This window comes from Neocloeon triangulifer, unplaced genomic scaffold, assembly GCF_031216515.1.
Source record: "Neocloeon triangulifer isolate White Clay Creek 2 clone unplaced genomic scaffold, ASM3121651v1 ptg000001l, whole genome shotgun sequence".
Classification (NCBI taxonomy): domain Eukaryota; kingdom Metazoa; phylum Arthropoda; class Insecta; order Ephemeroptera; family Baetidae; genus Neocloeon; species Neocloeon triangulifer.
This window is the reverse complement of record NW_026775544.1, coordinates 5,151,567-5,179,441: the sequence shown is the minus strand read 5'-3', so window position 1 is coordinate 5,179,441 and position 27,875 is coordinate 5,151,567. Positions and strand designations below refer to the sequence as shown.

At 36.4% G+C, this 27,875-nt stretch overlaps 1 protein-coding gene across 3 annotated transcripts; it reads left to right on the top strand.

Moving 5' to 3' along the window:
* Window positions 1-42: 42 nt before the first annotated feature.
* On the top strand, window positions 43-27,875 carry LOC132200321 (uncharacterized). 3 transcript variants are annotated; one of them, XM_059625710.1, is made up of 14 exons: window positions 43-207; window positions 3,454-3,607; window positions 12,359-12,397; window positions 18,898-20,055; window positions 22,942-23,293; window positions 23,353-23,588; window positions 23,647-23,931; window positions 23,984-24,286; window positions 24,339-24,789; window positions 24,849-24,947; window positions 25,007-25,189; window positions 25,245-25,409; window positions 25,473-25,967; window positions 26,648-27,875. In XM_059625710.1, the coding sequence occupies exons 2-14, from the start codon at window positions 3,467-3,469 to the stop codon at window positions 27,271-27,273; spliced, it is 4,533 nt and encodes a 1,510-aa protein (XP_059481693.1). In that variant the 5' UTR covers window positions 43-207; window positions 3,454-3,466; the 3' UTR covers window positions 27,274-27,875. The 3 variants fall into 3 exon arrangements, with proteins under 3 accessions (XP_059481693.1, XP_059481711.1, XP_059481702.1); XM_059625728.1 differs by lacking the exons at window positions 43-207; window positions 3,454-3,607 and adding an exon at window positions 4,682-4,792; XM_059625719.1 differs by lacking the exons at window positions 43-207; window positions 3,454-3,607; window positions 12,359-12,397 and adding an exon at window positions 16,228-16,375.

Here is a 27,875-nt window from a genome sequence, read left to right as displayed (position 1 = left end):
CGTCTCTCTTCACATGCTCCGCGTCCGCTGAGCTTGAAGCCTCCGTCTCTCACGCGCACCACCTGCTTGCCCATCAACCGGTCGCTCCTTCCTTCGGCACGACATGCCACTTTCGTCCGCGGCCAAAACGCATCTTGAATAATTCTGCTCTTTTTCTCTCTTGGTCACGCGCAATGACCCACACGAGCATCAATGACCCTGTAACAGGTGAGAAAAGTTTTTATATTTTGTAATAAAAAAATTAATTATTGCTCCTCAACTTTAAAAGTTTACCAAATATAATTATATCTGTGATCTAAATGACCGGAAGTTAAATACTAATCAGAAAATTATAATATTGATTCTGATTACAAATTTTTTTTCTTGTTTTTAATATTGGACTTTTTTACATTTTTGATTGAACCCCTTAAACATTGAACATTGGGCTGTAGGCATTATGCCGCACGTTGCGGTCATGCAGGTTGCCTAACTCGCTTCTCGTTGGGGCGCGCGTTTGCATGCGTTCATTGAATACCCTCTCAAGGAAAAGGCACACTTGTAATAGGACGTCGTCATTTTTATATTTATCAGTTACCTCAATTCTTTTATTTAAAAATTTTACTCATTTATTTGTTTAATTTGATATTGAAAAGGAAAAAAAAATCGATCAACAACCTGTATACTTTCCTGTTTGCAGGGAAAATTTAATTAAAATTTTTAGTTGCAAAAATAGAGTTGTTTATTATGTTTACATATCAGTGACCAGAGCGAGTCGCCGTTTTTGTCCCTAAATTTTTTTCCCCTAAAACCAATTTCTTCATTTCCCCTAAAATCAAAACCCCTAAAACCATTTTCCCTAAACTTTATTCTTGCATTTCCCCTAAATAGCAATGTCTCTAAAATTATTTTCCCTAAATTGAACAAAATTGGAAATATATCTTTTATACCTGAAACCGGAAAAACGGAGCAAAATATAATTTAGTCTTCCTTCGAATACCGCCGAGAAAGGTACGCTTAAAACACAAGTTTCAATATTCTGACTGATTCTGACCAAAATATTTTAAAAATTAATTTAATTTGTTACCAAAAGATGGATTAAATCGTAAAATTTTATGTAAAAATGTTATTTTTAATAATTTTCAAAATATATGCTCTATCAATTATAAGTTAAATTTATTTTGTAGTCATTCTATAACCATCAAGTCAAGTCTTATTGTTAGTCCAAATACCGAGTACACTACCTCAATCTTTTCCCATATTGCTAAATTAGCCTTTTTCCGTTTTTACTTGCTGGATTTGCAAACTTTTTGAAAGTCAGGCAGACAATAATGACAAAGCCATTGAGCATTTTTACAGATTATATTTGCTTCAGTTTTATAAGAGTTTGTGAGCCCCAAACTTTGTAATTTTTATTTTAGTATGGACTTTATAACTTCATGTAAGTTTTGAATTGTGTTTTTATTTAAATATTATACAATTATGTTATCTGTAAATGATGTATCAGGCAACCAACAATTTTTGCATATGGAAACAGCCCTGAATCCTGCATTCTGTTATGATTTAGGGGCAATGAAATTTAGGGGAAATGGAGTTTAGGGGAAATAAAAAAAAGATTTTAGGGATAATAATTTAGGGGAAATAATTTAGGGGAAATACAGAAAAAATCCATTAGGGGAAATAAATTTAGGGACAAAAGGGGGCTCCCACCAGAGCAACTTTGAATCATATGCCATTTATACAGCGTTACTCTGAAACTCTGCGTGAAAACAGTCAAAACATTAACAATATTCTCAATTAAAAACTTATCTGAATGTAGTAATTTTGTCACAATATGATTTATGAATAGTGCAGGCGCAGTCGTTAGTTTTGGTCTAACCTTGTTAAAAGAATTATTGTGATCACGATTTCGCTATCAATTTTCTTCAGGGATTTTTTAGTAAGTAATTTTTTTAGCTTTTAAATAAGGAGGGGAGTCTATAAAGAAAGCAAAAAAAAAATCTTATCCTTCGGTTTTTCTAAATCAAGTTCTTTAATAAAATAAACGTAAGAAATTCTTTCGACAAAATAATACTACAAAAGATTGAAAACGCTTATAAATTTGTCAAACAGTAACTATAGAGACCCCAACAGTTAAAATGAGCTTTCAGATTAGTTGAATTCATGAATTAAATTGGAAGGAAGAAGGAATAAATATTTTCAACAAAAAAAAACTATAAAATTTGAATTTATATATGTACGTACACGTTAGATGCTGCAAATAGAAACGAGAGGCGCTTTCTGACTACTTTTCGGCGCGAGCCAGCAGAGCATTTTTTCGACTATTAATTTGCTGTCTTTGTCCCCTTCAACGGCAGCCTGCCTGGGGCGAAACGTGTGGGTGATTGATAATTAATTAATCGCGCAGCGTGCAGTGTTCTGTGCTGCTGGGAGCGGAGGTTGCTGGCTGTCAGCTCGCACCTTCCCTCGCCGTGGAGGCGCATAACGAGTGTCAATTAGCCGCTCACCGATCCTCTCGCTCTACCCGCGGGCCGCAATTTTCGCCCTGGTCAAAATCCCCCTACGCAAGTGATTAATTTTGTTTCAATCTTAAAAATTGAGCGGTCCAGATGCACGCATTATTCACTTTCAATGTACAAAGGTGCATTATGTGGGCTCACAAGCAATTTGCTTTTTGATTTTTAGAAAATATCATTTTTTTCTTGTTAGTAAAATTCTTATTCAACAAGGAAATGCCCATGAACAAAATATCTGTTGAAAATAACTTTCATTCTTATAAATATACGTGATTTACAAGTCTGACAAAAAAAGATAAATGTAATTTCAACTTGTGTGTGATAATCTGGAAGAGGAGAAAAGGAGTCAGACCTCATGTTTGCAGGTACGCTTAATTGTTGGAGTTTGTCATTGAACCAGGCTGTCATTGAAGAGCCCGTAGGCGACTATAAATAGTAAAAAAATTGTATTTTTTTTGCGCCAAACGTAGTTGACTTTAAAAAAACAAGGCAAAATAAATATTATATAGAGATAAGAACGTTAATGATAATATTTTTGTTTTTAATGTAAAAATATCTTACCTTCATTAATTAAAATTGAATTATAAAATTATATATAAATTTTTTTTAAAAATGAAATTTATTTTATTTAGATTTTTTTATAATAACGTGTTTCATGTGTAAACTTTTTTTTCAGTAGTTTCTTGCAATTCACAATGAGCAGGAATTCAAAATGTTGTTTTTATATTTTTTATTAATTGTTTATTAATTTTTAAGTTCAGCCATCAAAGTTTTAGAAAAATATCACCAAAATTGTCTATATTGAAACTATTTGAAAGGGGAAAAACGAATAACCACCATTCTAGGATTACTTTTAAGGTGCTTGAATTTCAAAAGAATCGCATTTATTGCTATTATTGCATCTTTTCCGCTTTGTTTTACGAAACTGTACGAAACTAAATTTTTGTACTTTTGTCTTCAGGTGGTGCGGAGTGATGTCGAGCACGGAGGCGCTGAATGAGTGGATGCATTCGGCGATGGCGGCGCCCAGCGCAGAGTGGGCCCTGCCAGATGCCGAGTGCGTCATTTGCTCCATCCACTCGAAGCCCTCCGACCTGCGGAGGACCGGCCGTTGGGTGAGTGTGCTGCGGAGTTATTATTTCTCGAGAATAATTAGCACTCGCGCCGCCTTTTGTCTTTTTCGAGCAATCAAATTCTCGACGACACTTAAAACTGTCAGAGCTTTAATTAACTGCGAGCCGGGCGCGTTTTCTTAATTAATTGGGCCCGACTTGTTGATTACTTGTTGAACCTTGGGCGAATTGCGGCGCCATGTGACGCCGCCGTTCGTCACTCGCAGAAATAATCGATTCTCGCCTAGCTCGTAAAATTCTTGATTAGGGGTGGTTTTCAGTTTTGATTAAAATGTTTCCGCGGAGCAAAAGGGTGGAGTGTGGCGCAGATGCAAATCACGGCCACTTGAAACGAACTGCCTTGTTGTTATTAAAAATACTTGAGGGCCGCGCGTGAAAATTAATTACTCCACCCATGCAATTCGTACGCGTCGGTTGCCTTTTGATCGTACGTTTCTCCACTCGCCGTTTTACGGAAAATTTTGTTTACGAAAATAATTAAAAATGCTTTTTTCTGGCAGAAATCAATTCCGCATTTTGAATTTTGCCAAAATACAAGCTGCGCCTTTTCATTTTGCTATGTGAATCGGAATTTGTTCACATGAAAATTTTGTTTATTTGCATATTTATGCCTATTATTAATTTGCTAATTTTTTTTTTAAATTTATCTTTTTCGTGACATACAACTCAGATCGTGACAATAATATTAATAGGGCCTGTTTGGCTTTATTTTTTAAATAAGAATCAATGTTTAACAATTAAGAACGATCAGGAATACAGTTTTTCAAAACGCTGAACTGAGCTTGTTGTTGTTTTTGGCTTTGGTGGTTATCATACAGCCAGATCTTGGTGTTTTGTTCAGCTAAATTTTAAATTAAAAATTTAGGAAGACAGCTTAATATAAAACATGCAACCGAGGTGCCGCCACATTTATGTATTACTTGAAATTAGTCAGCGCTGCCTGCCGATAATCAGTGCATTCGCGCCCTTCTGGGAAATCAGGTGGGCGGGGTCAGTTATTGCTTTCAATGTGTCGAATGATGGCTTTTGTTTGTATCGAGTTCCTGATCAGAAATCGTTCCACGTGAGGGTTTTCTGGCGAAAAACGAGTGAAACTCCAGTCCGGCCCGTCGAAACGCAACGATCACCGTGTTTTCTCAAAGCATCGGTCCCAGCAGAGAGTTGCAGGTTAGTTTCCATTTGGACCTGGTTTTTGCTTCTCTCCGAAAGCATCAAATTTGACAATTTTCGAATTTCCGTCGACGCAATCGCTTATTACACAAAACTGATCCAAGTAAGAGGATAATCATAATCATACATGCTGTGTACGATCTTTAAAACAATTATATCATTTTGATACAAAATCCAAATATTGTCATGGCAGCGCAGGATTGTTAATTCAAAATTCGTCAAGTTTTTAATACCATTTTCTGGCTAAAAGGAAATCAGCAGCAGCAAATTCTTTATAACATCAAATTTTGCCAAAACATTTTCGTCCTGTTTTTTTGTATGTATCGCAAAAGCATTAAAATGCCTCTGTATTCAAATACCTATAAATTTTTTGAAGCTAATTATATCGATAAATCTAATGTGATTTTATGCTAGAAATTAGCTTTAAAATTAAAAAAAAAAATCAATTGCATTGCATTTATGATTTTTGTGAAAGCTGGAGTTGAGCGATATTCCTTGCTAGAACAATATTTTGGTGAATAAATTTTTTTTAACTTTTTAATTATTCTTATTCTAAAATCTCTCAGAGTGACCAACACCCTTGTCTAGTAATCTCTGTTTCTTCGGTCCCTTTTGGGCTAGAGAAGCAAATTATTGGAAAGCGATGGCGATCGACGGGGTGTTATCTCTCACGAGCACGGATCGGGGAAGTGCTTTAAGCAGAAAATTAGGGGGAGCGCCAATATTTACTCTCGGCGACAGTTTGCGCGGCACTGCTCGTTAATTTTTTCCATTATAAACGTGTTGAATAATTAACAAAAGTGCCGACTCGGCGCAACTGAAAATCAATTAGCCATTAGCCACATGGGTGCAAATTAATTCGCCACTTCCGCTAAAAGCTGCGGGAAAAATTTCACACATTTTATTTTTAATTTTTGAAGCTGCAGGTTGTAAATTCAGTGGCGTTTCGGAGAGTGTGTTCGGGCGGAGACAAAAGGATAAATTGAATTGCAGGGGGACGAATTTGGGCCCCACGTGCATAATCTGCAGCGCTGCGGGCGCGTTTGATGGAATGCACTTTAGCACGCAGTTTAATTGCTCGCGTCATGTTTTGCCACACGAAAGTAGTGAGCGAGCCAATGCAATTCATCACATGAAACAAGGACCTCGGGTGCGAGACAAGGGATTAAATTGGCTCGTTCTGGTGCTCAAGTCATTCTTGCAGGTGAAAACTTAATTTACAAATTGAGAGTAACGCACATTTAAATTATTTAGTCGTAAGCTAAACCATGAATTAGATCATTTTTTTCTTTATTGTATTTTTTCACAAAAGCAACTTCAATTTAAAAATTGAAGAAGAAAATTTGGCTGTCTGGGAACGGTATTAATTCATCAATTGCTGGAAAGAAAGAAAATCACTTTTACTGATTTTGTTTGTGTTCTAAAATATCAAATAAAATTGATAGAAATGAAAAATGAATGCTTTACATTTAACAATAATTCACATTTTAAAATACGTCTGACAAATTGAAAATATAAACTGAATTTAATTAATTATGGCTGATGGAATTCAACACTCGTAGAGTTGAGTTTTAAAAGGATAATGAACCAGAATGGAATACTTTTTTCAAAGAAAGAAGAAAAACAGAAATATTTGATCAAATTTTAAAGAATAATAATCAATTTATTATGTAAAAATTATCAAATAATACTTGAAAGAGATTTTTATTTCTTGCGTGCCTGCGATAATGTAGGATAACAGAATGGACAAAAAAAGGTGCCAATTGATAAGCTTTTTATGCTGTCAATTCTTGTGAAATGAAACAAATTTCTGCAAATTTACAGAAGAATTTGCAAGCATGAGTTGATTGAAGGAGTTTGAATTTACCGGAATTTACCTTTTCCTCGATTTATCTTTTTTTATGATTTTATTTCATAAAGAAAAAAAAATGTTCTGCTCTTCATATTTTAAGCTGTGAAGTATTAAAAAAATAAAAATAAAAGTTAGACTTCCAATTAAAAAAATCACAATTTAAAAAAAACAAGCCTCATTTTATCTAATTTAATTCTCAACCGTTTTTCCAATATTATAAATGAAACTCCTCTTTTCATACGTATTTAAACCGGCAGCAGTGGCGAATTGAAGATTCTTTTTTCTCCGGTGCCAATCCCTTAGGCCAACAAATAATTTGCGCGCTCTGCATGTGCTGAGCAGCCAACCTTGACATCTCCTCCTTTCTGTTGCCGGACGACTCGAAACTTTTGTTTGCCCTCAAAGAGAGAGTCGCAAATCGGCGCCTTTTGTGTATATGTACATCTGTGGCGGGACAAGATGCAGGTATGGATGGGATTTTGCAGAAAGGGGTGCAGTCACTTCGCCACGGGAGACACAAGGAATCAAATGTATATTGCGCGCCGCCCGATCGATTATTTTCAAACAAAGCAAAAGCGCGCTTTTATTTCAGCTGATGAATGAGCGCTCCTTTTTTATTATTATTTTTCGTCCCCGCCGAGCACAAAAAATGCTCTCCGACGACTGCACAGAAAGAGGGCGAATTTTTTTCAGCTGTTGTCTTGAGGGCGCATTCCATCTCGTGTGCAATTCACCGTGCATTGTGTGCCCGGCGGATTTGCTCACTCGCGCGCGCGGTTCGAGGACTCTAGTCGGATATTGTGACAGAGCGAAAGAGTGCAACTCGCATTGTTACTTAAGAGAAATCTTGGAATAAAACTGAAAAATTTATAGGAAAGTGAAGTAAAACGAAAATGTTAGATTCATCAAAAGCTTAGAGAAGTCCGGGAAAAACAAAATTGTCGTTAAATTAGTTTTTAAAGAAAGATCTATAAGAAAATGTAGTGAGTTTGCTTTTTTAAATAGTAATGGTAAAACGTAGAAAATAAATTAATTTTAAATTCTATCATATTTGAAACAAATCTCGCTTCTTGATGATTTTTTTATTCTTTTGACATTTTTTGTTTTTGGTTTATTTTATTTTTTAATTATGTCATTTTTTCTGTTTCCAAAAATTTTAAAAATTGAAAAGAATTATTTATTTATAGAAAACTTCAGAAATTTTCTAATTCCATTTTCTCCTAATAGAGAGGATTGGTAAAATTATGTTTTGAGGACGTTTTATTTTATAACTCGTATTGTATTTAATTTTAACAACCGATGTCTTCAATTAGCTTATTTAATTAGAGCATATAATAATCTCAATGGTAGTTCTTCTTTAACTCAGAAATCATATTATGAACCACTCCCTCATTTTTTATACTGTTTTATACCATTGAAATATTTTATTTTAAAACTTTAATTGTTAGAAAAAATTCCGTACATTTTCATCAAACTAAATTTTGGTCCAAAGGTTGGAACCATCCTCGTATTTTTTTAACTTTCAAGGTTCATAGTTTTTTTTTATCTGCAAGAAAAATGTTTACTTTTCATGACACATTTCTTGTTTCAATATGTAAAAACATTCCTCAAAACATTTTATTTACATTAATTAAAAATTTCTCTAATTTTGAACTGATTTTTGTGGACTGTAAGACTGTATTCCGTCTTCCGAGATGATATCTGAGATATCTGCTTTGTGCGAATTCTTGCTCCGTGTGGTGACGAGAACAAATTTCGCCTGGTGCAAATTAATCCAGGCGCTGCTTTTGTGTGGCCAACACTCGGCCGAGCATGAATAAAGACGTCATTTGCGGCACCTTTTCACTGCCGAGCTGCTGCAGCCGCCGGCCATCCCCTTTCTCTCTTTTAATATCGCGCCGCACACACCGTCGGAACCACTTGTTCGTCTCATCTCTCGACGGTCCGTCTCTATGCTCGGTTTTGTCGAAACGCGATTGGAATTCGACGCTCCGCTTTGACACTTGTTGATTTAATTAGCGTCTTGTGTAGTCGCCTGCCGTTTAAGAAACGACGCAACCGTCTCGAGTTGCGAGTCGCGCCGGTTGCCTAACTTTTCAACTTTGCACTCATGCGGGAGACGCAAGAAAGAGTTTATTGGAAGAAGTATAAGGGCTGGAAATTCTCAAGCGGAAAAGTTTTTCGCATTAAGGTGCTTTTTAAGTTGGGTCGATGAACTCAAAAGAGGCCCAGCTGCGGCCAAAACATAATGCTATTTTGGTGCTGAATTTAATGACGTTTTTGCTGTGAAACCATTTAAATTCTGGAATATTGTTATTCAATGTTGCTCTTCTCCTTACCGGTTTTGTTTCTAAAAAATTATTGCACACCTTTAATAAATTTAAACGAGCATTGTTTTTATGCTTTCTCCTATTACTTTGGCATTTTGTTCTGTTTTGAATTGAGAGGAACGCCAAATTTCGTTGTAGTTTATAATTTTATTATAATAAAAAAGTATAACCTGGTTAAAACATTGCTCAAATTTAGCTGATCTTCTGTGATCTTTCAAACGGAATTCACGGTTGCTTATTAATTTTTGTGAGTTTTTTTTTCAAAATTTTATTTCAATATGTATATTCTATTGCAATGATTAAATATTTTGTGTATTCCAATATCTTTTTTTAAATTTTAGGGATGAATAAATTTAACGAGAAACTCGTAAGCCCTGAGCACGTATTTAAATGACAAATATCAATTGTTTATTTAAAAGCGCAACACTCTCCAACCAGAATAAAATCTGTTACTGTTTAAAACTTTAAAAATGATAGTAAACTTGCTCATTTTTATTCGCTTATTTTGGATCCAGGATTATACAAATTGATCTATAATTTCCATTATCTGAAAAATTGATTGATTTATTTATTAAATACCAACGGTATACAACATACATACTAGACATAAAATAAAGTAAAAATCGGTCAAATGAAGGAACAAAAATTATTTCATCGGTATTGTCTCTCACACTCGGTGTTGTCTCTCACTTTTTCATTGTCGCTGCGGCTGATAACGTAATATTGCTCTTGTTACATTCGAATAAGTGATAAAAAAGAATTTTTTCATCGCAAAATTTACATTTACATTTGTCATCTGCTGCCGTGTGATAGGCTGCATTTGTGCAAAACAGGTAGTGAAAACCGTGGCAAGAGTAGCGGGTGAACATGTGTCTGTCTTTACAATTTGTAGCCTGCCAGTTTTTGTTCGTCATTGCAGGTGTGTTATAAAAATGAGGATTGATTTCCAATTGTTTAAGACGCATGGAGTTAAAAAATTTGTCACTTTCTGAGTGCGCTGGAAGATTGTATTTGTTCATTAAGTCACTGACGATTGTTTCACTTTCCGTTAATGCATATACAAGTCGTGATTTCATTCTTTTAGACAGACTTAAAACTCTCTTTAGGAATCTTGATTTTATGGTTTCTAGTTTTTCCAAATCCCTCTGCTTCAAATACGGCCAAATGGCTTCAATTCCGTAACTTGCAACCGGTGAGATAGCTAAGTCAAATAGTTTTTTGGCCGACTGCAGAGAGGATTTTGGCAAAGCGTTTAGTTTGGCCATTGCAAAGAGTGCCGCTTTCACCCTTTTGCTTACATGATTTGAAAAGCAAGTTCCCGATGATTGAAAAGTTACACCTAAATAGCAGAACTCTGTTACAAATTCAATGTTTTGTCCATTTACATTTAAAATGTCGTCTTTCCTTAGACGGCCTCTACCCTTATTTCTAATTTTGAGAATCTTACACTTATCATAATTCAATTTTAAGTTTTTGGTTGCTAGATATTGCTCAATTTCCAAAAGTGCTGCTTTAATATCTTCAAGGCTATCGCCTATTAGCACAATATCATCTGCGTAAAGTATTGCACAAATCAGTTTTTAAATTAAAAATCATATTATAACCTTTAATATAATTTTTCTGTAAACTAAGAATATTCTTAGTTAAAATGAGTATTGAGATATTTTTATTCATTTGCACATTATTTCACACATAATTATTGCAAAAAGCTCCATTCGGTATGCAAACCCATTGAGCAATCATCGCTAAAAGGCCATTATTTTCAATCGAAAAAGGCAATAATGCAGCTGAAAGTGCACACATACTCATTCGCACAAACAAAACATTGCTCCCCACTCGCCGAGCATTTTTATTGTTTGGTGAGCAGGACGCGGGGGATCCCGGCGAGAGGCAGGATGTGCCCAATTTTCTAAATGCGTGCCTTTCGCTTCACTCTCTGTGTATATATGAGAGAGGGAATAACACACCCGTTCAGAGATTATGTGTATTCTGCGGGCGCGTCGAAAAACCACGCAACGGCGCGGGTGAATAATTGCGATTGTTTTTTGGCGCGTGCCATTTCACTCCGTCGCGCCACTGCTTTTGTTTGTCCCTGTGCAGACGAAGAAAGTAGTGCATTATTAGTGCACACATTCGCACATACGCTCGCTCGGCAAATAGTAAATACGTTGCCGCGAGCTGCTTCAGATAAAGGCCACAAGCAAAAGTGTGCTAACAAAGGTGCTGGTGGAGGGAGGCTCACATCTCCGTGCCACTCTTAATTGATAATTAGCGAGCGAGAGTAAGAATAAGTCGGGGTGAAAGCATTTTGAAAAGGAGAAGGATGAATTAAAAAAAATAAGCTATTTTTGCACTTCTTACCGTGGAGTTTTTAGTTCAAATATATACAATCTTGAACTCTCAAAGTTTTGTTAAGATACTAGATCTTTACTTTTTATAATTCCGTATGAACCAAATAAAAAAATTTTATAAAGAATTTACGAATTTTCCTAAAGAATTGCAAGGAAAAAAAAGTTTTAAAATTCTCATTCTTGACAAATTCTATGCATTTTGTTCTTTTGAGGAATATCAAGGTGCAAAATGCAAGAAAAAATTAGAAATTTGGTTAGTTTAATACACTGAAGAACCCCACCGAGAAGAAGTTTCTTTGACAAGAGAAATGCATTTTACCTCGCGACCATAAACATCGTCAGCAGGTGGGAATAAATCAATTTCTTCAAGTTGCGCGGCTGCGATTAAACAATGCTCGTAAATCATTCCCAGCCAGCGTGGTCGAGAGAATTTTGTTTCGAGACAAAATTTATTCCCAAGGGAGTTGTAGAGAAGAAACGCAAGCGCCGAATTTGCATGAGAAACTGTCACTTTGCGGGAGAGGCTTACGAGGAAATGAGAAGATGAGCCACTTAGTAATATACTTTTACGCCGTTTAAAAATTCATCCGAGCAGAAAGCCGGAAAGAAGCAGAAGAAAAATTTCCAACAAGTATAAAAGACAAAAGACCCCTTTAGCCGCCAAGTGCATCTGCTACTCATTTCACTTACGTATTTACAAACACGACGAGAAACGTGAGGCGAATTGCAAAATCGATTAACTTGTTTCAGGCCGTGTTATTATTACACAAGCGAGAGGGTTTGGCTGTAGTCGCAGGTGCGACAATCGCGCTCAATTATGCCAAGTTGGTCCTTTTAATTTACGCACGCCGCCGACGATAAATTGGACAACTTGCCCGGGCGCAATTAATCTAATGGCTCTCGTCGTAAAATTTCGCTCAACCTTTATTTCCCCTTATGCATGCAGACTCTTTCTTAATCCCCCAGTTTCTGAAATATTGTCAAGGGCCTGCCCTTTAACTTTTCTGACTGTCTAATTTTTTTATTGCAGGCCGATCCTCTGCAGGCCTTTTTCTTCGATGCAAATCCGGTGAGTACAAAAAGCACGTTATTATTCTTCCTCTTCCCTTTTTGGCCATTTCATTATTGTATGTTGGCTCGACAGGTCTCCGAATTTCTTCTCCGTTCAGTCCCCGGCCGCGTGGCTGCAATAATAAAACTGCCTTTTATTGCCCTGCACCGTCACTTTTATTATTACAGTAAAAGTCCAAGGCGCTGCACGACCGCGAGCGCCGATAAGAGCAGTGGATGCTGCGAGTAAAATAATACCATGCTACTCTTCCACTCTCCCGCTCACTTTCAATATTTAATTAAGAGCGGTCCGAAAATCCGGGCGGAAAGATGCTGGTTTCGTTTTTAGTAATGCTTTGATGTTTCGTAATTAAAAGAATAAAAGCCCAATGATATTTAGACACCCTCTTTGGAGGGAAAACCATGGTTTTAATTTCACACTAAAAAGAGTTATTGGAGCTCTTGCACGGGCAGAATTGTTTTGCATAAACGTCTTGTTAATGATGATCACAAAGAACAAATTTGGCGTAGGAATTTTCTTTGCAACTGAAGTAAAACCGATGCAGTAAGTTTTTTAATGTATTAAATCCAATTTAGTCTAAAATATCTATAGATTTTCTACTGTAAAGGAGACTTATAAATCATGAAAATGGAAACTTGTTTGAAGAAATTGACTCTCAAAGAGATGATCATGGAAGTGAAGCAATCGGGCTTTTTCTTCGTTGTAACAATTGTTTTCATTCAACCAGTTTTGTTCACTAGCTGATAAAAAAAAATATAAAATAAAAATACTAAGCCATTTTTAAAATTTTTTTTACCGATGTTAGTAATTTGACCCAAAAAATCACAATAAAATGTTTTGAAATTTAAGACTAAAATGTCACAAAATGAGATTTTTTTGGCGTTTTTCGTTTATTTCCGCTTACGTTTTTGAGGAAATTATTTCAATTAATGAGGGATCTCAAATTATTAATCTCAATCTAGGGACAGCAGCATTCTGCATTATTTGCTATTTAATTAATATTAAATAATATTACTTTTGACTTTTGATAAACAATTTAGCTCAACCCTTTTTAGGCCTCCAATTTTTCATTTAAAGGACAGAATATCAATTGTTGCAAATTTGACCTGATTAGAGATCTTTGTTTTTACATTACCGAAATCTGCCAACGGAATTCCAAAGAAATTTTATTTCTGTTTTTAAAAATCGCTGGCAGGTTTTGGCAGCTTGAAAAAACGGAAGGTAGCGTTTGTTGACCTTGCTTTTCTTTTCGTATCGCACACGTTTCCCCCAACCCAAGTTCTTTCTGCTCGTCTTACTTTAAAATTAGAGAGAAAATGATAAATATTTCCGCAGACGTTGTGGCAAAAGCCTGTCCCACGCACGCACCTCTGCCACATACACTTCGTGTCCGCTGCCGAAGCGTTTGCCGGCGTGGCGCGCCAACGACATAAATTTTTCCCCGAGTCCGTCGTGTATGTGTCCCCTGCTCGCTCAAACTACTCACTCCGCCGCCGGAATCCACTTGACTAAAATGTGGGTTGCATTCGGTCCTGCACCGCTCATAAAATATGCATGTACGACTTTGAATTCTCGCGGGAGCCCCGAGAGCGAACGAGCGAGCGAGACACGACGAGAAGCTCCTGCGCTGATGAAATTGGGCCGGAAAATTGTTTCGTTATACCCACCGACGAAATAACGGCAAAATGCTATTCAACTTTATTTTGTCTCGTGTTAATTTTCGTTTTATCGTAGATTAAACACAATTTGTAACTAAAAATATGTACACTTTAGATATTTTTTTCCTTTTTTTTTACTTCTTCTATTGATAGACTTGTAAAAAAAGAAAAAAAAGTATTTCTTCCCCAAATAAGTCTCAATTTCATATGAATCAGTGCCGGTTAGGTATAGCTGTTTCAACACAATAATGCTTGAAATGTAACTTTTTACAAAGTCATTATTTCACATTTTTTGAATGAAAATTAATTTGTTGCCATAAAATTTCATGGCAGCATTGATTTTCATTTCAGAAATCTTTTTGATTTTTCCTTTCAAAGAAATAAAAATCTCTTTTTTCTTGAAGTTGAAATTAAATGAACAATAATTATATTTCCTACAGAAAAGCAAATACATAGTAAAATTCAAATTATACTAAAAGGAATCCAAGAAATGTAAAATTAAATCATAAATGGCACAATAAAAGCCATAAAAGGGCGGAAGACAATAAAAAATTTCGTTTTTATACTCATATAATTTGAATCGGAACGCCTTAATATCAATTTTCAGAATGAAATTTGAGTAGAATTAAAAAAAAATCTGACTAGTCTACTTTAGACATTGTTCAATATATTTGTGCAGAGATTGCAGAAGATGATAAAATATTTTTTACCAACCCGCATCGACAATTTGCAAATGAGTCCATTATTTAATACCTTATTATACCGACGGAGAGAAAAATGCTTTCAGGTTTTTTAATAGCCTCCCTCGGTTAAAAGCTTGGGCGAACAAATTTATTGATAAGCGGCGTGCGTGAAATATACGTCGGATTGTCGGCCGCTGCTTTCAGCTCGAGAGCCCATTACCGTATTGTCATTCCGCATATTGCTCTCGACGAACATCCATGGCTCTTGTCATTTCAATAATGCAAAATATGATAGTCTGTTTTGTTGTCGTCGGCGCTCGCTCGCTCCTCTGCATTAAATCCAGGCCGGTGTATCAAAATGCGGCGGCGACAAAGCTGCTTTTTTTAAACCACCTTTAGTGGATGCAGCCGAGAGCATTAAAAATGTTTTCAATGCAGGGGACCGAGATAAAGAGACTTCTTCGTCTCCTTTTGGGTGCACACGCGCGACAAAGGAAATAAGGGGTGCTTTTTAATTTTTTTCCACTATGCTCTCTCCGTGAATTGCGTTCTAATCTGTGCCGATTACGCAAAGTTGTTGCTCCCTTTTTGCTGAAAGAAATTGAAAGGGGTTGCATAAGGGAGGCGGATATATTTACAAAGAAGCCCTTTCTATTTATAGATAATTCCAAGCTCATTTGGCCAGAAAAATTTTATTGCAGATCTAGATGTAAATATATATTAGATATTAATAAATTCAACGTTCTTTAAAAATCTAGGAAAGGATAATCTAATCTTCAACAACTTTATGTATTTTTTCTGTTTTTTAATTATACAAATTATGTTCCACTCACAAACTTAGACGAGTCGTCTTATATCCAGTGCAGATTATTCTAACCACCTTTATTTTCAAAATCTGAGTGTTGTGAGGTATTGTCTTATTTTCAATTCGACCCTTTATGTGTCACCAAACTTAATAATTGTGTGAATTAATATTTAGTTATAATTAAGAAAAATATATCTTTTTGGTAGAGATTTTAATCATGCCTCTCATAACTTTTGATATTGATTTTTTTGCCGATGATGTCTGTATACTAAGGATTCAACTTCAAACGTTAATTATAATATTATTTATTAATTGTTTTACTGTAAATAATTTTTTTAAATTTATAATGCTCAAGTTATTGAAATCATTCAAATTTAATAAAAGATAACAATATTTCAAAATTTATATTATAGATTACAAAGATGATGAAAAATTAAATTAAAAAATATTATGTAAAATTTTTATTTTATTTTGATTAACAATTATTTTATAAATTCCACTATCGAAATTATATTTTCAATGCTTTGAATTATGTCACACATTTTTTTATTTATTTATTATTTAGGAATGAAAGTTGGACGTTGCGTGCTGCCATCTGCCTTCACTATATATTTGATAAGAGCCAGCTCGTCGCTGCTTTTCGTGCTTTTTTGTTACTTTATATTTGTAAACAAATTCCCACGCCGACCAGCACCAGCCGTGTCTCGTTGATAGTACAAAGTGTACACGTGCTGTTTTCTGGTTCAACCCTACGTTTTTCCCTTCAAATCTGTTTATTTATGGAAAGAATCAGATATATTAGAAGATGTGTAGCCGAAAGGGTTGGAGGGTGAGTGTTATTTTGTTTTTCTCATTCCGACGCCACGAAAACAAAGCCCTCTCTGTGCCTTTTTTGGCCAATGACAAATCGTCCCGCTGCCGGTCGTGTTTGACACAGATTGAGTACGAAATAAAGGGAAAGGCATGCACCTGCAAATAATGACGCGGAATGATGGGGGTAACAAGCGCGACCCCAAAAAGCGCACGACTCACCCTTGTGTTTGTAAATGGACCGGGTTTCTTTAGTTTCTTCCTGTCGTCAATCCAAGGCTCGGCCAGTCTCGGCCTCATATTTCATTATATACTTATGATAAAGTTTTACAGAGGGGCTCATTATCAAAACTTTTAAGAGGTAAATTGTCAGAAACCACGCTATATAACTTGTTATTATAATATTTTAAATTATGAAATCATAAAAAGATTATGGTTTTTATTTTAATTTTTTGTTGCTCAGAAATGTTTTGCTATTTACATGTTTTTAAAAAACTTCATTAATTTTCTCAAAAAAATATTTGAAACTTTCAAATAATCTAGCAAGATGTATAGTTATTTTTTCTTAATTTTTATTTATATTGATATACAAATTATTTTTAGCGAAATGAATCAGAAATTATCGCCTCCCTTTCAAATCATTTTATTCACAATTAGTAGAATTGAGGGGTTATATCTTCTTAAAACTTTGCCTGAGGTGAACACAAATTTTATTAAACCAGCCCGTTGTAGTAAGTTTGGTTAATTTTGACGAGTCTTAATTTGAAATTTTCAAAATTTTGAAACGGTAAATTTTGATTGTAGATTTTTCAAATTTTTCGAATTGTATTCAAGATATATTAACGTAAGTTTAATTTGATTTGTTAACTATGTAAAAAAATATCATTGAAAATTGACATTTCTTCATGATTTTTTTTTTTAAATCCGTGAGATTTTCTGGTAAAAATAAAATTAATTAAAAATTCTTCCGACTAAAAATTTTATGACGCGCAATTAATGTTTTTTTAAATTATTTTCGTCTACATAGTTTATTCTAAAATTTATGAAGTTGAATAATTTTGCTGGTCCAGAATGAACACAGTTTGGTCTGATAATTATTCCATTACAAATTATCTTCCTCTTATTTCATGTAATTCAACACTAACAATTAGAAAAATTCAGCCATGAATCCGATTTTTTTTAAACATTTTAGATTTTACTCATTGTTTTTTCCTCGCGCGCGTTTTCTCTGTGACATCTGCTCCTCCACCACCCCCTATCCCTTACACAAAAGCATCAGACTACTTGCTTTTTCGCTCTCGCTCTTTTTTCTTCTTCTAAACACACGCGCGAATAAAAGAGCCTCTTTTCATGCAGTCGCTCCGAGCGCAATTTTTGCCATTCGCCAAATCAATACGCCAAACGAACTCTCGGTGCATTACACATTTTTCTTGCTCGCGGCCCACATATTTCTTTCTCTTTCTTTCCTCCCTGCTTTTTCGCCGCTCCTCCCTAAAAGCTTATATCGATTATTTCGGCTCGCGCTTTTTTCAACCTGATTCGTGCTTACTTTTTGCATTTGCCACGCCGGAATTTCTTTACATCCGCCGCTCTCTAATTAGGCGCGGCGGCAGACACACCCTTGTATATATGCGTACATGTATTCTCTTTCAATTCGCGATCTGCCGGAGCAACAGGAAAAAACTGACTCAAAATCGCTGATGAAAAGGAAGAAGGAAGGGGTGCGCGCGTGCATTTTTTCGTTCAGAAAACTCGATACTCACTCCTATAATGCAATTTGATCTCCAATCTTTTTCCTCATCTTCTTGTTAGTTCGATAGTTATTTTAAATAAAATAGATTAGAACTAGACCTTTCACCTAAGTAGTCCAAGACCAATTCATACAAACCTAGCTTTGCAAAGTCTAACCATAAAGCCAAAGTTAAAATTGTACTTTTCTTAAATAAATTAATCCCAGATATTTGCTCGTGTTTTGGGATAAAAAAGAGATCTGAAAAAGTATCCAAAATTTGAGGATAAGTCAATGCATCGGCGGTATTGACTCTACTTTTCATTTTATTTCCGTCAATTATTTGGTTTTAGTAACATAAGATCTGTAAAAAAAATAGCACCACATCCAATAGATTTGACTAAAATGATTAAAATCTGTAGAAAAACAGGAAAAAAGTTGATGATCAGTACTAGTATTTTAAAGTCAAATCAGATTTCATGAATCTGATTTAATATGTTTTGCACGCGTAAAATGAATTTAGAATCATATGAAATTTTACAAAATATTTTTTTCTTTCTCCCATTATAAATTCACGTGCGAGTAAATTATAAACTATTTTTATTAAAATTCCTTTTTTTAATTTATGACGTGAATTAATAAGAAGTCAGTCTTATTAAAAATAAAAATAACAAAAATGAGGACACATTTTAGATTAAAAAAATGATAAATTCTTTTTTTTTTGCACAGAAGTAGAATATAAAACTGCAAAAGTTGTAAATCGTCATTTATTAATTATTAAAATTTGCCTCTAATTCGGTTTTGTGTTGCAGGAGGATGCAGTGGTAGTCGGCGGTGGCGGTTCGTTCTCGATGGAGCCGCTGATGAATCTGCCGGCCGACCTGTTCGAGCTGCAGCTTCCGTCGCCGCCACCGTTTTTCGACGCGATGGTTAATTCCAACAGCTCATCCAGCCAGCACGAAAACAACAACACGTCCAAATGCAACAACAACTTGTTCACCTCAGCCGAGCAGCAGCAGGACCTGACCGTTTCCGTCTTCGACCTCGCCGCTGCCGCCTACTGTCCAGACGCCGCCGTTCTGGCGCCGCCCTCTTCCGCCACTGATGCAGGTCCTGCTGGTCTGCACTCGGCCCTGCAACCCTCCATGTACGAAGACAAGCAGCCCTCCACAATGCAGCAGACGTCCTTCCCTCAGCAAACAGACTCGTCCAGCTGTCCGACGACGTCCTTCGTCCCTGCCCTCTCGGACACCACCCTCCCGTCCCAACAACTGCAGCAAATCAACGCGGCCGCCGCCGCCGAAAATTTGGAACTGGAAGAAGGCGAGATAGTTGACGACTCGGCTCCGTCTGTTGACACTTCTGGCCTGTTGAAGCTCAACTACGTGCGTCGTTCGTCGCCGCCGCCGCCTCCACCGACAATTACTCTACCCTTATCAGTCAACGTCCCACCGACAACAACCACCACCACAACCGATCAAGAGACACTTTCACCCGATGACCTGCAGTTCGCAGGTCTCGAAGACTTTGAGCTGCCGCCGGTGGCCTCGATGCTGCACCACGCGCAGGTGGGCGCCGATGAGATCGTCAACATGATCAACGCCAACCAGCCCAAGATCGTGATCGAAGTGGCCGAGGTGGCCGCCGGCGAGCACGTGCCCGCGGGGCCGCACGACGCCCTCGCCCTGCAGCTCATTCAGGGCATCTCTTCGCACGTGCACAAATTCAGCCAGATCAACGCCGACTCGTCGGACAAACCCGCCAATCCGTCGCCCGAGGAGAGTTGTCACGAGAACAGGAATCTTGCCAGTAGTGATAGAATCGAAGCTAAGCAAACGGATCCGCCGATTAGAGATAAGCAGTGGCAGCAGCCCGACCTTTTGACGAGTCGCGCTGAGTGCCTGCTCACCGAAAATGCCAGAAAGACCGCACAGGAAATCGCACTTGAACTCTCAGGAGCAGCTCTAGAGGTAAAATTAATTTTATTTTCTTATTTTACTTTTTGAAAAGTTGCTAAAATTGATAAATCTATTCCTTTAGAGGATAATTGTCATACATTTAAAAATCAATGTTGAATGGTCTTTGTAATTTTTCAAAATTTTTGCTATTTTAATTAATCTTGAAGTTCTTTTATTCTACAACGAGATTAAAAAAAATCATTATGCACATGATTATATTTAAGTTCAATAATGAATCGCTTTAAATAAATTCCTTCGAGTTATGTTCCAATTGAGGAATTTTTATTAGACTTTATTATTATTTTCTTTAATGTCCTGTTAAATTTTAAATTTGACTGAACTGATTGTAAATTTCATTAACATTTTAATATATTAAATAAATTTTACTTTGAATAACTGAGTTCTGAAGTCTTGAAGTAATTTAAAGTTCAGCTTTGCTAGGCAAACGGCCAATTATTTGATAAAATTTTATAAAGTTCATTCAGCTTAAATTTATTTGTTTTAGATTATGCTGTGTTCAGAACGTTTATTTTATTTCTATTAATTTGGGATCTTTTCTTATCTCGCTAAATAATATTCTGTATAAAATACAAATGCATGATACAACGCGCATTTTCCCCTTGCTTGCAAATTATTGTGTGTAGCAAGTGTGTCGATTACTTTTGCATCATTTTACGGTCGATCAACATGACATAAATGTTTTTTTTGCATTTCGTGTGCATGTTATTAATTTTTTATACTTCATCTCTTGCGGCCTCGTCACCTCGACTGCTTTTTGTCTCTTCTTGGCGTCGCCGCGCGCGAGAATAGTAATTATTCCCCAGCGCAATGGGCCGCGCGTATATTATATATATATAAAGAAGTATTGCTTTTTTGCTTTAATTCTCTCCTCTCTGCGAACTCTGAATACTAAAACAATCTGTTCGCTCGTGGCAAAAAGCGGGGTCTGCTCTCGGCTTTTGTGATTATTATTTTGTTGGAATTAAAAATCTGTCACCGCGAGCATCGTCAACTCTTATTCAGGAGGAGCACACATATTCATTATTGGAAAATGTAAATGTGGGAAAAGAATGCATAATGAGAAGCCCTTTGGGCTATCGGCAGACAGCTCAGCACATTTTGCGTATGAAAGGATCCCATTGTTGTTGGGACGAGTGTGTGTGAGTGAGAGAGAGAGACGTACCCCGTCTTTTGTGTCGCGCATCGTCGCAATCTCATCTCTCCAGTTATAATTTTGTGCCATTTATCGAGCGCGTTTTCCCTTTTTTCTTTCCTCGTAATGCCCGGCGCTTATTAGCAAAACATTCGCGTGTCGCACCACTGCCCACACTGGCAGAGCAAAATGAAAGTAACTTTTGTCTCGAAGTCATCAGCTAGAAAAAAATAATTTTGTAAAAACTTTTGTCGTTTGAAGGATTGAATGCCGCATGAGTGCCACGACTTAACACCAAAAATATAACATTTTGTTTAACTTTTACATTTTGCTGCCTCAAGGAGGCTTCATTGGCTTTTTGCACAGCAATTTATGCAATACTGTTTACATATTCTCCATAAAATTTACTTAGTTATCCAGTGATTCACAGTGATACATAGTGTAAAAAACGAAAACGGAAACCATATATGACACGCGTAACTGGTAAAAACATGCCTATCCTCACATTGCGCAGCCTTCCAGTTTTCCAAAGTGAAATATGAAACATTTATTTTTATGTATGCATACTTTTTTTTATTAATACATCAAACACAACATCTTTTTAAAGTTTTCAATGCCCATGTATTATTTGAATTCTCACCAGTCAAAGTGACGTGACAAGGCGAAACATCAACATCATATTATGTATTCAATATTATTATTATTTTTTATTTTTTGGAGATTTTAATATATGTTTTTAGGTTTACCTCTACTGTTCACAAATAATTAATTTACTAGATTTTTTTCCATGCTTGTGTAACTGTAGCATGAAAAATATTTGTCTCGGTTCTTGATGTGTAGTTTTGTTAATTAAAATGCAATTTTATTGCCGCAATGAACGCAGAAAATCTCAAGTGCATCAGTTTATATGACTCAAAATTTTGAGCAAGGAATAGAAATTTCCAAGTTTGCTTGTCTATTTTATGAAATTCGTTGCTTTGTTTTGAAATTTCAAGAAATTATCACCAAGACATCGTCCCTCTTTATGAATTAAGAAAACTCTTCTTTTTTCTCCCATCATCAAATCATCATGTAATGAAAGCTTCTTCTGCCGCGACGCAGTCTTTAAAAATTCAGTCTCCGCCAATCGAAACGCCTCCTGCGAATATTGACCAATGACGAGTCAAACCGGTCTGTTGGCCAATCACGGTCGTCCGGTCTCAGTTTATTTACTTTACTCGTGCCGTGCTTACAGTTTTGCTCAGAGATTCGGCTTAATTTTCTGCTTTTTCGGCCCGAAATCGTAAATTACATTAGCGTAACGGGTTCTAATTCGACACTAGCGTCTCAGGTAACCATTTTGTTGTACCCAGCGAGGGTGAAAATCGATGTCGGGCTGAGCTGCCGGTGTCAAAAGTTGATAAATTAATGTTAGACTCTTGGAAAAACATGCTTTTTGCATCATTCTCAAACCTGTTGAATGTCGATTAATTTGAAAACAACCTGATATAATCTATTTAATTAATTTTATTGATTAATTGGTGCGAATGTGGAGCAGTCCAAGTAGATTTATTTGTCCCAAGTAGAAAATGTTGTGGAAAATAATTTTTGTTTTATTATGTTTTAAAGCACTATAAAATTTTAATCTATTTTGTTTTAACGAACTGTTAAATGAATTGTTAAAACTTTCCTCATAAATAAGTACCAAAATTTAATGATATAGGTATTTATTTAAAAAAAATTTTAATATAATTTAATCGTTTCAGGAATATGGGAAGTCTTCCCAGCTTGGAGAGGGGCAGAAGAACTTAGTGAAGACTAAAGCCGCCCAAAAAATGTATGACTCGAGCAGCCCAAAATCAGATGGCACCGTGCCACTCATTCTTCGCAGCAGTCGACCTTCAATGGTGAGGCCTCCAAAGCGAGTTGACAGCAAGAAAATCATCACAGAAGGCCGAATTTTACTAAAGCCGCCAACGGCTTATGAAGGAAGCACATTGAGTGGTCAACAGACTTTGAAAATCGTTGACATGTTTGCTCCTCAGACGCCCATCAGGAGGTCCTCACCGACCCAAACTGTAAACTCGCCTATCTCTGAAGTTTTTTCTAAAACTTCGGGTTAGTTTTTAAATTTCAATATTTTCATTCTTATTTTTAACTTGAAACTTTCTGTGCAGCCATAGAAGTGAAAGTGTTGAAGAATTCTAATGAGAGTCTGAATATAAGCAAGGTAGTGGGTCCATCGTCCTCAAGAAACTCACGTGAAACGTCCAAGCAAGCAAAACCAACAAATCCGTCATCAATCCAAGCCATATCTGCGCAGGCAGCCCTCGAAAAGCTGGAAGCCTGCGGGGTTACAATAACATCAAAGGAGAAGTCAAAATTGCCCTCACCAAAGAAAAAAACGTTGATTGTAATTAGTGTTCATTTTATCTGTTCCAAAAATAACAATAGTTTTTCTTATACTTTAGGAAACACCAGGGAAATCAGGATCCGATGTACATCCTGATATAGTGGAACTGGATTCAGTTAAGAAAACTCCTCCTTTTGATGAGAGACCGCGCAAATGCATGGTGGTCCTTGAAAAATGCTCATCTCAAGAAACAGTAGTGTTTGGGAATGAAACCCAAGCTTCCAAAATAGCGGAAAGTAGTCCATCTAAAAGAAGAACTGTAAAGAGGAAACTTGAAGAGGCACCAAGAAGTCCTGGAAAAGAGCAGGGAAAAACGAGCGCATCTGTTTCTGTGGATAGAAATGTAATTCTAGTTTGTTTGTTTTTCTTAAGAATTATGTTGTGATTTTTTTCAGTCACCTCCTCCATCGCCAAACAACTCTGCTCCTCCATTGCCAAAAGAGAAGTCTAAAGGAAAACCAAAAGAGAGCTCTGAACTATCTCTTTCAAAGCTGTTGGCAACTGATGAGCAGCCTTTTGAAGGATTTGACCTTCACGATGAGGAAATTCCTGCTCCGTTAGTGCAAAGTGTCCAAACTCAACCAATGATTCAAACTACTACATTGGTCCAAACTTCTCCAGCTGCTACTGCAGGGCAAGTTATTGAGTCAAATGAAGTTGGAAAGGAAAAGTTGAAAAGTAAAAGTAACATGAAAAAGGTAAGTCATTTCAAAATTATTTGATATCAATTTAAAATTAAAAAATTTGCAGAGCAAAGAGTTGGATAGGATCTCCTATGGTACATTGGGTGCTAGTCGTGATGGTGAACTAGATCAGGACTGGAGTAGACCTGTTCGAAGCTGCAGAAGGAGAACTTTGGAGATCATTAGGAAAGCAACTGGTGCTAACAAGAGGGCACATGAGGATGACAGTGATAAAGACTCCGAAGAAGAATCAGATGAAGACTCCAGCGACGAAGACTTCACCATGCGAGGATCAGGCAAACAGCAGAAAAACGCCAGCAAAATGTTTAAATCCTTCATCAACACAAGCAACTACAGTGGTTCCGATAGTTCAGGCAACTTGGCGAAGAGCGCTGTTTCAAATTTAAAGCAGTCGAAGTATTTGCCCATTGAGAACCAACGGTCACCAATTGATGACTTGGACATGATTGACAATATGATTGAAGAAGCTTCCAAACCAACTGCTGTCGGAACTTCTGGTAAAATATCCAAAACCCATTATTATTATGAATTTTGTTAAATTTATTTTCATTTTTAGAAAATACCAAGCTTAAGGCAAAAGGAGACTCAAATAAGGATATTTCTCGGAAGATCTTAGAAGAGTTGCCCAGTGTGGCCGATCAGGCTATATTAAGTCGTAAGCTGCAGCTTTGTAAATTGGTAAATGCAAGCTTAATTTTTTTTCCTTGTTTGAAGTGCTGGCCAAAAAAACATCAGGCAACAGTTCCTCCACCTCTCTACTGAACACCAACACTGGTGCTTTCCATAGCTTGCCAGATATGGGTATTAATAAGACTGTCATCATATTGACTGAGGAGGAAGTGACCGAGGTGGACAACGAATTCATAGGATCTCTCATAAACAACTCTTGCGTATTAGGTTTGCTAATATTTAACTTTTTGTTTTTGATGTAATTTTTAATGTCTGATTTTAGCTAAAGAGAATCCAGATGAGAATCCGTTTAAATGCAAGTATATTTTACCAGCAGCTTTGCCACCAGACAACATCGTGGAGCCTCCAAAAGTCAGTCAGCCAGATTTTTGTGAGACAGTTAGTGAGGTTCATATCAATTTGGACGACAGTCACAAAGCTGATACAGGTGTTTGAAAAAGCTCTATTCCTTATTAGCTTAGATTTCTAATCAATTTTTCATCTTCAACAGACAAAAGTGAATCAGACAATAATTCCGAAACAATCGAGACAAAAAGTGAGATAGAGAAATTCTCTACCGTCGAAGACAGCAACTCAGCAAACATGACTATATGGGAAGAGCCTTTGGATACTGAAGTCAAAATTGAGCCTATTTCGCCAAAGTCATCTGCAGAGACAAACTCGCCACCATCCGAGTGTCAAGAGCCCCCTGCCAACAAATCTAAAACGCCATTTGCAGGAAAAATGCCAGCTTTGATCAAAACAAAAATGCTTGACCGGCAGAATGAAGTTATGAGTGAAATGCCGATCACGCAAGCCGACCAAGCTAAGCAGAGTGCTGAGTTAAATGTGATGAGTAGAAAAGTACTTCCGGAAGAGCAGCCAAAGGAGCTACCTAATTCGGGTGTCACGGATGTTCAGGATGAGGTTGAGGATCAAAGAAAACGGGTGGAGGCAAGAAGTGAAGAGGCGCCCACAAAGCATGCTGAAGCTGCAACTGAAACAGGTAAATGCACAAGTTTTCTATTAGGTTTTTTTTTTAAACTTTTGTTTGAAGAAATTGACACTCGAGGAGATGATTATGGAAAAAGAGATCGGGCTTTTCCTTGTTGCGAAAATTTTTTTTATTAAAAAACGATTGGCTCTACCAGTTTTTCGGTCACTGTTTGCGACCCTATTTCATGAGCAAGAAAAATACACAATTCAATTTTGCTGATTTTTTGTATTTTTCTTGCTCATAAAATAGGGTTGCAGACTGTGACCGAAACTCATATAGCCATTTGGTTTTGAATAAAAACAATTTGAAACTAAAAACAATTTTCGCAACGAGGAAAAGCCCGATCTGTCCATTTGACATGTTTTTTAACGTTTCAAATTGATTTTTAAATTAAATAGTTCCTACAACATTTAAGTTAAAGAATTTAGTTTTTTTTGCTGATTTTTTTTTAATGAGAAAAATAGAATTGAATTTTTCTATGAAAGCCTAATAATAATAAATGATCTCAAAGTTTGAAGGAAATTAAGTAAATTGATTATTTTCAAAACAGAAAATATTTCCCAATCAACGGTTAATATTAAATTTGATTCATACCATATTATAGACCAGAATTTGAAATCCCACAATAGTTTCCGTGAAAATGGATTAGTAGTTTAAAATTTAATTATTAAGATTATCAAAATTTTCAGGAACATCAAGAGACCCTCCTAAACCTGAAAACATCAACCAAAACTATCAAGAGCAACCAAACAAGAAGACTGAGCAAGTGAAAGAACGCGCCTCGTCCCCTGAAGACGGAATAGAGTGCATCGGCAACTACCCCCCAGAGAGACCACTTTCCACACCTTCCATCTCCTCTGCCGTCTCTTTCAGCCGCTCTGTGGACAAAGTCAATTCCGAAAGCGACTCTGAAGACGACTCTGACGAAATCATCGGTGCCAGTTCTGGTGATGACTCGGACCTGGATGAATCAGCCAGCAAGTCCAACAAAAAGAAGAAAAAGAACAAAAAGGGGGATAAAGAAATGATCAGCATTCTGCGCAAGTACATCAAAGCGCTTGAAAATGAAATGCATATGCATAAGTCCCAGAACAAAAAGCTGAAACTAAAGTTGACCCATATGAAAAAGGAGATGGCTGAAAAGGTCAGCACCTTGAACTGCTACAGGGCCATGGTTGATGCTGTTGTTGAAAGGTCCCTTTCGGACCCTATAATGGTGCCGACCATTGAGGCAATGAGAATTCCAGGTGCTGATGGCATCCTTGAGACGAGCAAGAGGCGCGTACAGATTAAGACATGTCCAGGGGATAATTGAGTCCCGAAATCCTCCCAGACACCTTGATAGATTTTTTTTAGGACTGTGTTCATTTGATAAAATTGGCCATGATACCGTTCCTGTTAAGCAAATGATCCGTGCCTGGTGCTGATTTTGAATAATAAGTTTTATGATGATTAATTAAGCACAGAATATGTTGTCCACAAAAATAATTCCACTTGTTTCTGACAAATAACTTTTTCTATGTAATTGTCATATCTTGAAGATTTTTATCTCTCATAACAGAGAAGTTTTCGCTTCCAGCATGACCAAGATTGCATAATTATTATTATATAAATGAAATGAAATATATTACAATGTAACAATCCATCATATAACCGCTACTCTAGCCAGCTGAGAAAAGAAATTTGTCCTTATATCAATGGCATTTAATCTGTTATGATACAATAATAATTCTGATTGTGACTACAATTTGTACGCAGTGCAAAATCACCACTTCAAATGCCGCTGTAGAGCATTTTTGAAACCGCTTTTCTTTCTCAAGAAAATTAGCTGTTGCTGTAACAGTATAAAGAACCATTTTGAGCAGATTCATAATATTATTAATGTACAGTTTTAGCAGAAACCAATAAATTCATAAA

Coding starts and splice junctions, on each gene's coding strand:
- LOC132200321 (XM_059625710.1), top strand. CDS start 3,467: ATGTCGAGCACGGAGGCGCTGAATGAGTGGATGCATTCGGCGATGGCG. Junction 24,287..24,338: donor GTAAAAGTAACATGAAAAAG/GTAAGTCATTTC, acceptor AAAAATTTGCAG/AGCAAAGAGTTGGATAGGAT. Junction 24,790..24,848: donor AACTGCTGTCGGAACTTCTG/GTAAAATATCCA, acceptor TTTCATTTTTAG/AAAATACCAAGCTTAAGGCA.